The sequence below is a fragment of the Microtus pennsylvanicus genome, chromosome 9 (genome assembly GCF_037038515.1).
Source record: "Microtus pennsylvanicus isolate mMicPen1 chromosome 9, mMicPen1.hap1, whole genome shotgun sequence".
NCBI classification, from domain to species: Eukaryota; Metazoa; Chordata; class Mammalia; order Rodentia; family Cricetidae; genus Microtus; species Microtus pennsylvanicus.
Genome location: NC_134587.1, coordinates 50069837 through 50080568, shown reverse-complemented (window position 1 = coordinate 50080568; position 10732 = coordinate 50069837). Strand labels below are relative to the sequence as shown.

Here is a 10732-nt window from a genome sequence, read left to right as displayed (position 1 = left end):
CACAAGTCTCTAAGGTAGGAAAGTCACTGAAACAATTCTTGGGCAAGGGGTAGAGGTGAGGAGGGAAGGAGCAGGTGTCCACGCTCCCGCCAGTTGGCTGCACAGCTGGGCTTCAACCCCATGATCTTTTGCCTTTTAGAAGCCAGCCTCATTCCCAACAGACCTGGGACTCCTGACTTCCCTCAGCTGGATAGGATAGCAAAAACGAGGGGGTCTGAGAAGCTTCTCCAAATAAGTGGGTGCCAAGAGGACCTTTTGTACTGGCTCCTCAGACACAAGGGAGCGTGGGGACAGGAGAGACTGCCTGCTTGCTTTGTACACTCGGAAATATTTTCACTTGTTCAAGCAAGCCTTTCGTTCTGCTATTTAAAAAATAACTCTTTGATTGGGCACATGCCTTTAATCCCAGAAATCAGGAGTTTAAGGCCAGCCTGGTCTACAGAGTGAGTTAAAGGAAAGCCAGGACTACATAGAGAAATCCTATCTCCAAAACCAAAAACAAACAACAACAATAACAAATCAAAATAAACAAAAACTCTTTGAAAGAAAGGAGCGTTGTTTTGTGTCATAAATGTCAGGCATCAGGAATTCTTATTAGTTCTCTCTCTCCTTCTGCTCTCTCTTCCTCCTCCCCCACCTCAGACACACACACACACACACACACACACACACACATATGCACGCACACGCGCGCGCTCTAAATCAAGCAAGTTCTCAGAGGACACCAGTAGATGTACAAAGAGGAGAATGGGAACTTTTAGAATTTTTCTATTCCTTTCTCTTTAAGGGACTGATTACTGCTGTCTAATCTAATCTCTGGGTGGGAAGAGATCAGCGTCTGTTTCTTCTAACAAATCCCACAGGGCGAGTTGTTTAAAGAGCCACCCTCTGAATTAGGACACTAGGCAGACAGGCCGGTTTGTGGAAAGAACCAAAGCCACCAATCACCACTGGTTTGTGCCTTCGGGGTGGGGTCCCAGGACGACCCCTCTAAGGGCTGCTCCTTAGTGTTGGCTTGTCTAAGTGAAGCTTGCCTTATTCAGCTGGGGGGGGGGGGCACTAAAGTGTCCATGAAGAAACAAACACACAACTAAAACCTTGCTGAGGTTGTTCCTACCCATCCTCCACCCAGTCCTTTCCTACGTCAAGGTGCCAGCAGATGTCTGATTTCCAGCTATCCTATTGTCCAGATGTCTGATTTCAAGCTATCCCATGGTCCAGGCTCCCAGGACTGATATAGACCCAGATTCTCTTTGAGCAAAGGACTTAACAAGTCCTTCGAAGGGGGATCCCCAGGGTAGGGGGTAAAGATGAAAGGGAGAGCCAGAAGGGATTGGAACCCTTCCCACCCCCACCCAGGACGGTGACACAGAACAGTAACGGCAGCTCTTCCTGGTGGCTCCGTGTCCCCTCTCTGCCCCTTCTCTGATCCAGGACAGAAGTAGCTCCCGGGAGGCTTTCATAGAAACAAGTCTTGTGTAACAAGCCTAGCTTCTCGGCATCTATAATAGATGAGGGCGGGGAGGCCGAGGACCTTGGTCTGGGACTGCCAAGTGCGGGGGTGGCCTAAGGACCTGCAGGAGGTGTAAACAGGGTCTCACATGTCCTCCGGGGACAGATCCTTTCATGACCGAAGCCACAAATCTGAGCCCTGATTGGGATCTGCCTCTCAAGTGTTCCTCAGAGCATAGTCAAGAACATTCCCTAAAATCCCTTTGATATAGGAGAGGCTAGTGAGATATGCAGGGGATGAGCCCTACGGAGCTCAGATAAAATCAGAGACTCTTGGAACGCCCACGCTGGGCGGCACAAGACCCTTCCCACATGAGTCTGAATCTCACTCACACCACTGCCAGCTGTGCATCCTGGGCACGGGGGCACGGCAGCACATCTTCCCCCTCATCTACACAGTGTGGCCGGTCCTAGTGAGAATCTCACAGGAGGAGGTAATCTGAGGAAAGGGCAGAGCAAAGTCCATGGCACGAGATGTGAGAGCACTCTGCTAGCTTGTAGGTCCCTTCCACAGGGCCTCAGCCTTCTCATCTATAAAATGGGATACCTCTACTGCCCTAACGGCAATGGCGAGAATGAAATTGATCCCATAGAAAAACCTTAATATACTGTACCTATGGCTCCAAACCTGAGGCACCCATAGCCTGCACTGCAATGTTCTCTGGCCTGGTAATCTGTCCTTGTGTTCATGGCCACTGTCACATTTACATCTGCTAAGCTTTCCCCCAAGCAATGGGTACCTGAGGCAGACAGACAACTGTGTTCCCATGAGAGCTGACCACGCGAGAGCTGACCACATGAGAGCTGACCACGAGAGAGCTGACTACATGAGAGCTGTCCAAGCGAGAGCTGACCACGCGGGAGCTGACCACGCAAGAGCTGACCACATGAGAGCTGACTACATGAGAGCTGTCCAAGCGAGAGCTGACCACGCGGGAGCTGACCACGAGAGAGCTGACCACATGAGAGCTGACCACGCGGGAGCTGACCACGCAGGAGCTGACCACATGAATCCCCTGGACTCCCCCTCTCTTCCTTCCTGCGTTCAGTGGATTGACTTCCTGAAGAATGATTGTCCCCTCAAGTCCTTAGAAAGGAAGTGATCTGCCCCACACCCGACACCCAGTGCTCAGCGCAGCACCTGTGGAATGAGTTGGGTTTCCACCACTTGTTGTCTCCTCCTGGGGAACTTTCTAGGATATAAGACAGTCACACAGGTTCAGTAGCACACCTGCATCATGACGGTCACAGTGGGTGCTGACACAGTCTCCCTCTCTCCTTGCTTTTATTCCCCACTGAGTATCATTTAGACAAGGCCGTGGATGCACTGTCTAGCAGAGGATAACCTTGAACTCCTGATCCTCTGCCCCCTAAATTCTGGGATTCCAAGTGTGTGCCACCACAGCCAGCTTGATGCCGGAACTGATCCTGTCTGCTGAGTGAACGGCCAATGGAGAGCCTCTGCTGGTCTTGCTTCAGCGGGACGTGGCTTCCCACCTCTCCTGACTCATGATTTCGGGGACCCTGAGGATGGGCAGCCACAGCAGCCCAGCAAATGCTGCTGGGTACCTCCCAAGAAGGCCAGCCCAGCCCCACCCATCCTGAGCTGGTCCAGGACACACCCTCCCTTGATATCTAAGTGTCACAGGTACTCTCAGTTCCCATCCCTCACTTGGGAGTGAGGGAGACACTTCTGCCTCGACAAAGAGGGCTCTGAGGGCCAGAGAGTGACAGAGGCATAGGTAGGGCATCTGTCCCCACTGGAACCGGTCATGGGAGATGGACTGGTTTAGTGGAAATAACACTGGAAAACAGGCAGATGATCTGGGTTCTGGTCAGGGGTCCATTTAACTTACTGTGTGACCCCACTCCAATTCCTCAACCTCTCTGTACTTTAGTTGTCCCAGCCCCCATCAAATGAGAGATTCAGACTCATCGGGTTCATAAACTTGTAATCCCCTCTCTACCCTAAACAAAGAGAACTGAACTTCATAAATACCCTGCTTCTCTGCTGGGCAGTGGTGGCGCACACCTTTAATCCCAGCACTCGGGAGGCAGAGGCAGGCGGATCTCTGTGAGTGCAAGGCCAGCCTGGTCTACAAGAGCTAGTTCCAGGATAAGCTCCAAAGCTACAGAGAAACCCTGTTTAGAATCTCCCCCCCCCCCCACAAAAAAATGCTGCTTCTCTTGACGCCTTCAAGGAGCCAAGCTTTGGGACATTTCCCGGTCACCTCTGCACCAAATTGTCTCCCGGGGACTGTAGGGCAGGTAACCAGAGAGGCAAGCCAGGCTGTGGGTGTCAGGGGCCAGTGGAGGTAGCACAGCATACTGGGGTGTAGTTTCCAGGGTTCCCAGCTTGGAAATGTTCCTATCGGGTCCAGACGTGTGAAAGTCCAAGTTCAAGGAGAAAGGGAGGTAAAAGCAGCCTGTCACCTACCATAGGGTCCTGTCAGCAAAGCCCTAGCAGGTGCAGAACTGGGATTTGGCACAGCCCCTCAGGGGCCATGAGAAGGCCACCCATGGGCCCGCTGTGACGTGGGAAGAAAACGCTCTTAGGATGTAGAGAACCTTCTTTCCATTGTAAGGCAAGGAATCAAAAGGTCAGGGAGGGAGTGTGGCTTGTTCAAGGCCACCGCACTGGGAAGAGAGACCAGGGTTCAAACCCACGGCTGGGAGACTCCAGAGCCTGACACCTGTCTGTCCATCACTCCACAAGACTGGGAGACTGGGAGCCAACCCACCTTGTACTTCAGTCCGGACTTGAAGTAGCCGAGGAAGGTGGACGACTCAAAGCCCTGGACCTCACGGTGCTGCACAGCCCGGCCATTCAGATAGTCATCCAGCTGAACCGTAAAGATGGCGGCTGCCCCGCTTTCATCCTGGCTGCACTCGTTGCCTAGGGAATGGCAGGGCAGCATGAGGTTGACATCTGGAAGGTAGTCTTGGCCCTTTGAGGAGGAGGCACCCAGAGCCAACAGCTCCACTCTGGCCTGGCTATAGAAATTGAGTAAGTCCCTTCTTGCCTATTAAGAGCTTCAGTTACTCCATCTGTATAATGGGGTAACCCTAAAACAAACAGATCAGAGCCAATGTTAGGGACTCTAGGCTCCTAACTGTGAAGAAAAAAATGAGGGGATAATTGGAGTTAAAGCAGTGCAGAGGGATCCAGGGTCCCCATGTCACCTCGCTGTCAGCACGTCCGCTATATAAAAACACTGCTGAGTTACCAAGGTGGCTCGCAGGTCAATGGGGCAGAGAGGGCATCTGAACTTGGCCAGGCTGGCTCTGGAGGGTAGTGGTATGTGACCACTAACCAAGGCCTGACACACGTAGCCCTCAGCTTCCAGGTCTATCCATGCTTTGAGGGGCAGGGGCAGGGAGCAGGAGCAGCTCACTTACCCAGCCAATAGTGGAGGTCATACTGCAGGTTCCCATTCCTCAGCTGCACTGTCTTCAGGATGACATACGCATCACCCGTGAAGAAGTCTCCATAGAGGTTGGGGGGCACAGGCACCAGGTCAAACTTCTCCACACGCCAGATCTGCAGGCCAGGCTCCTTCCCTGCCTTAAGGAATTCCGGGTGCTCCACCACCATGGTGCCGGGCTGCAGAGAGACAGGGCAGAGCCTGAGCAACCATGTGGGTCTCTGCAGGGAGACCCCAGGCACGAGGGAGGGTAGGTTCTAGCACCAGGAGTGACTCACTTGAGCCTCCTGCTCGCCCGTGGGGTGGAGCATGAGCCCTTTTCTGGGAGCTAATGTCTAATCCTCCGCCAGCCTCGGTCTCCCACTCAGCTCTCTTTGTTTATTGTTATGGAGACCGAGCGCTCCCGGCTTTTCTGTGGCCAATTTGGACAGCTAAGGTACACAGAGGCAGGCTGTCTTTCTGGGACCCTCAGTTGGGGAACAACAGAGAGGGATGTTCCTGGACCTCAAGAATACTCTGCCAGATGGTGGTGGCTCCCGGTCCCCAGAGATTCTGTTGGCTTTCTTCAAGCACCTTCTTGGGACTCATTATCCACCCCTACTCTGCAAATGGGGAAACTGAGGATCCAAAAGGAAAGGGGCCTGACGCCAGGTCACATGGCCTATTTGCTTTGGCTCTTTGGAAGAGGGAAAATCACCTCAGGCGCCCCTCCCCATCTTCCAACAACACCCCAAGAAAGGATAGGCTTAGTGGGCCCAAGTGGCCTCCTGCGCTGTCTGCCTCCTCCCTCCTGCCCCACCCCAGAACCCACCCCATTTCCACATCTTGGAAAAGGGGGAGGAATGGAGCCTGAAGTCTGCAGGAACCTGTTAGGAGGAGAAGGCTGAGGCACGGAAAGACTGCCAAGCATGCTCTGGGGATGGCGGGAGGCTGTGGGGCAGACGGTTAGGCTGGCACCCATAGATGGAAGTCAGTAGGTCACCTCAGCCAGAAGGAGGTCTGGTAGGAACAAAATTCGCGCGGGAGAAGCAACGCCTGACTCAAGACAGGTAGAGGAGGACATAAAGGGGAACCGAGAGGTGGGGGGTGGGGGAGAGGAGAGGGAATCACAGAAAGTAGAGAATAATAACAGTCACGTCCATAGATAGAAAACGGGGTGGGGGGACACCAAGTGAGGAGGAATCTGAGAGGAGACCAGCACGGGGGTGGGGGTGGGGGCAGACAGGAGAAGAAATTAAACAGGTATAGGAGATGGGATCCAAATCAGTAGTAAAGATCCGGCCAAGGTGAGGTTAGCCTGCAGGAAAGGAAACAGCCTTGGCCCAGGGCCCCCACCCACGCCCCAGGAGCCCCGAAGCAGCAAGACATACTTACAAAGCAACAAAACAGTTTTTCCATTCTACACCTGAATTACTCCCCTTTTCCTAGCGCTGTATCTGCAAGAACTTACAATAGACAATTACTCTGGGAGCCCCGGTGACCCCGGGCACTCACCCGCGCCTCAGACACCCGACCTTGGGGCGCTCTCACTCCGGTCGTACCCCGCGACCCAGTAGCCGCACCGGACAGCGACTGTGCGCACAGCGCCAAGACCAGCGCGCAGAGCAGCGAGAGTTGCGGAGCCATGGCGACAGTGAGGACCCAGGCTGCGGCCGAAGCTTCACGGTCGCCCCGACCTTTAAGTAGCTAGCCGCCCCATCCCGCCCCAGCTGAGGACCGCCCCGCAGGGAGGGCCTTGGGGCCCGCGGGGGAGGCGGGGATCTGTCCTGGATCTCGGAGACATCTGGGATCCCACACCGACCCAAATGGGTGCGGTCGCCCCTTGGACCCTAAGTTCCAAACGGGAGATCCGGCATGTGATCTGACAGACAGCAGATGCTAACTCAGAAAGAGCTGTTTTTCTGTGACCTGTGCAAACCCCCTCTTATTAGTTCAATTAGCAGGTCTAACTAAACTAAACAAACCGGCAAAATCCACCTAGCATGAACTAACCGGTTGTGGCGCTCTCTGCTCAAAGGGGGGAGAATCCTCTTCAGATCAGATACTCTAAAGAGAGCGCATTTCACAGAAGGGGAAAACGGTGCAGTCTGGAACTATTCTGCACCCTCTCCTAGGGAGACAGGATTTGGGTCTCCCTCCACTCCTCAGCTCATCACTGGGAAATTAGGGACCTGGGCAGTACTCCTGCGTACTGTACCTCAGTCTCCAGTCAGCAGAGGTTGCAGAGGGTTAGATCAGGCCTGCTCAGAAAGCCTGGTCCGCAGGTGAGAACGCTCACCAACCAGCTCCCTTCGGAGCCTGCACTGCATTATTCCTTATAAGAGGACAGGACTGAAGTTTGCCCTCTCCCATCCCAATGTCTCCCCACCTAAGAGGACATAGGTGAAGCCTAAGGGGACAGAGAGGACAGTCGGGACTGAGAACAGCATCCCAGGGAGGAGCAAGGTATGGGCAAGGGGCAGGCAAGCACAGGCCATGCCCAGAGAATAACAAGGGTCTGGCTTAGGGGGCTGTGGGGGGTGAGGCTGGCAAGGAAGGTGGGTAGCCTGAGGCCTTTGTGCAAACCTAAACCTTGGGGATTTTGTCAAGTGCCTATAGAATCCTCCGGGCTCCATGGTCCAGCAATCCCACCCCCAGGCCTGTGGAGCCTGTAGTGGGCTGCCCTGGACTAACACAGAGTGGATTCACAGAACTGCTTTCAGTGGGCAAGGATATTCATTGAAGCATTGTTGGAAGAGAATTGGAAAGAGCCCAAAATATCCTGGGGAAGCAAGTGATGGGGCTGTCACATAATGGACCACAGTCCACGGTGCAGCTGGAGGTGCGTGTGAGTTAGAGCCAATTGTGCCTCATGGCATATAGTAGGCACTCAGGAGGCATGGAGAGACCTCCAGGGGCAAGAAGCAAATTGCACAATGATGTTTATCGAGTGGCTCTTCTCTTCCTTTCTAGGAGGGTGCAGGTTGGTGCACAAACCCTTGAAAAGTCAGTAAACGCCAAACTGTCAAAGTTCTTGGCATGCTTGGAAGTGGTGAAGACAGCCCTTTCACTCCGGACAGCACCATGGCTGCCCGAGGCTGGAGGGAGTGCTCGGATCACTGTGGCTGGCACAAGAAACCTTTGAGGATGATGGGATGTTTTTAATCCTATATCATGATGATGATCAAGCAACCAGTTCACACCACTGAAAAACCACAGAACTGTACACCCCAGTGAGCTAACCATGTGCGCCAGCAAATTACATCCTGAGATGTAAAACAGCAAAACAAGATCTAAAATGGGACGAGAATATATCCAAAGGAGTTGCTGGTTTTGTTTAACAACCGTTCTGTAGAAAGAATGCTTTAAGAACATGCGTAAAGGGATACTTGCTCCTTAGCCGACTTGGGAAATGGCAAGCAACCTGAGCCAGCGGCTGGACTGGCTCAGCAGTCCCTCAAGAGCAGTGTGGCCCCAGTTTGTCCAGCTGGTGATTAACAGAGGGCTGTTATGGCTTGGCCTCGAACCCTGGGGTCAGTGAACCAGCCCAGAGTCCCTGGCCCCAGGTTAATGTTCACAAAGGTGGTGTAGCTTTGCTAGCCAGCTATGGAGTTTGGGTCACAGTGACCAAAGCCCAGCCTCTGCTTTCTGGGACCCTGGAGCCTAGAAACCTTCACTCCAGGGCATCAGTGAATGGAGACAAGAGGGGCAGCTCACTACTCTGTTCCATGCCTGGACGAGGCTTGAGGTCAAGGGGACAAGGGGGTTCAAGTGAAGGGGAAAAGGGGCATGCCCTGTGTTAGGGAAGGCTCTGCCACAGACGCCTGGATAACTGGGGGCAGCTCATCGTCCCTCTCTGGGTCTCAGTGTCTACCCAAAAGCCAACGCCTTGCTACTCTGACTCTAAGGCCATTTCTGGCCTCAGCACTCCCAGATCCTGGCTGCACCATCCCGCACAGAATCTACTTGCTTCTGAGCTTCAAGGTTTTCATCTTCAAAATGGGGACCAGGTCACCTTGACAGGTTCTTTTGAATCAGAGCAGCTAGGACCCCTGGTGTGAGAGGGAGACTCTGAAATCAGTAGTAGCACGTCACCCCACCTTGGGGAGTAATCAAGCCTGGCTGCTCCCCTACAGCACCCCAAAGCCTGAAACTTCTCACTACAGCACACACCGAGTGAAGACTTTGATATGGGAACCTGCCTGACTCTGTTCCATGCTTGGAAAAGGATGTATGAATCCAAGGGAGCAAGCAGATACGTGCAGAAGGAAGGCAGGCGCACCACTGACAGAGAAACCGGGGCTCGGGCACTCAGGTGGAAGGGGGTCTTGCTGAGGTCCAAACTCTTACCAGGGACTCCTGGGCTCCAGTTCTATCTGGGAGATGAAGCAGGAACCATGGCCCCACCTCACCTGGACAGAGAGCAGCAATCTTGTGCAGGAAAAAGGTTGCTGCTGCTAAACCAGTCCAAGCCCATGCCAGCCAGGCAGGCAGGCAAGCAGGCAGGCAGGCAGGCAGGCAGGCAGGCAGGAGTCTCCTCGGCCAGGGCCAGAGGAGGTTCCAGGAAAGCCCTCAAGCCCTCCAGATGCCTGACGTCATTGCCTAGGACAACTGAATGTCTAAGAAGATCCCAGATAAGACTGTGGTACCTCCATATCAAGACACTCAGGTCTGGGATGGTTGCTCTGATTTCAATATAACATTGTTTACCATCTGTTTGTTCGGTTCATACACCCTAGTCCCTGCTCTTCGCTGTGCCTTAGGTACCCCCTTGGCCCCCTTGACCCCCTTGGCCCCCTGGACCCCCTTGGCCCCCTTGACCCCCTTGGCCCCCTTGATAGCCCATCTCGGCCGTTTGCGAGTCCTGCCCAGTGCCCCCTTCCCATCAGGCACCTTCTCAGTGTCTGCTACAGGACCGAGTGGTACAGCTCATGTCCTTCTGTAGACCCCTCCCTCCCTGTGGTTGGACCCAGGATCCCATAACCATCTCTTGGCCCACTCTCTCTCCAACTAACTTGAAGTCAATCTCTGAACCTCTGTGGGCTGCCTGCATAGGGAGGCTACCAGATGAGAGGTCTCACCGTCGCCCTTGGCAGGCTGGGAAGACACTCCCTGTCCTGTTCCCTCAGCCCAGACACACAACTCTCCATCTCTCTGGCAGCCGGCATTCACTGGAAGAACTCCCTTCTTTCCCTCAGAGCTTGTTGGCCTTTGGCCCACAACTGTGCTCTGGGTCCCCTAGGAGCACCCACCCTTCTGGCCCAGGATTTTGCCAGGAGGGACAAGGATCAGTAAACAAAGAGGCAGTTATGAAACTCCTTGAAACCAAACAGGGCCCGCACAAGTTCTGGCAAGCCCAAAGGACCTGAACGCACAGACCTCGGCACCGGTAGTCAAGACCTCAGTTTCCTCATTTTTAAATTGGAATGGATTTTAAATGTCAGGCTCCTGGAACATCAGGGGACTCTAAGGTCTGATACACAGCATCTCCCAAAGGGTCCCTGGATAGCCTGCTTTCTTTCCAGGGCCCAAAGGCAGCGATCCACACCTATCAAAGGGCAGCAGTCTGGAGCAATAGGGGTAGACTGCGATCTGGACTGGGTTGTTTCCCTTTCTGAGCCTCCAGGAGTTCATCTGTAAATAGGGACAGTAATATCTACCTGCAGAACTATGGGGGCAAGCCAGAGGACAGCCAGAAGTAATGCCCACTGGCCTCCCATCTCTTTGTAGATAACACCAAGCAGAAAAAGGTGATGCCTCCAAGCCATTGGGCCAGTATCAACAGCCTAGACTTAGAACTCAGGCCTGTGGGCAAC

The 10732-nt window shown here is 53.7% G+C and overlaps 1 protein-coding gene across 4 annotated transcripts in view; it reads right to left on the bottom strand.

The window, feature by feature from the left end:
• Positions 1-10732, bottom strand: part of Gsn (gelsolin) — a 55016-nt gene that overhangs the window by 19612 nt on the left and 24672 nt on the right. For 2 of the 4 annotated variants that reach the window (XM_075985999.1, XM_075986000.1), the window contains exons 4-5: positions 4912-5116; positions 4254-4408 (exon numbers count right to left, since the gene is read on the bottom strand). In XM_075985999.1, coding sequence (XP_075842114.1) covers positions 4254-4408; positions 4912-5107 — 351 coding nt within the window. In that variant the 5' untranslated portion in view covers positions 5108-5116. Of the gene's footprint in view, positions 1-4253; positions 4409-4911; positions 5117-6311; positions 6383-6431; positions 6605-10732 lie in introns of those variants that run through there. The other 2 variants (XM_075985998.1, XM_075985997.1) reach the window with 2 other exon arrangements.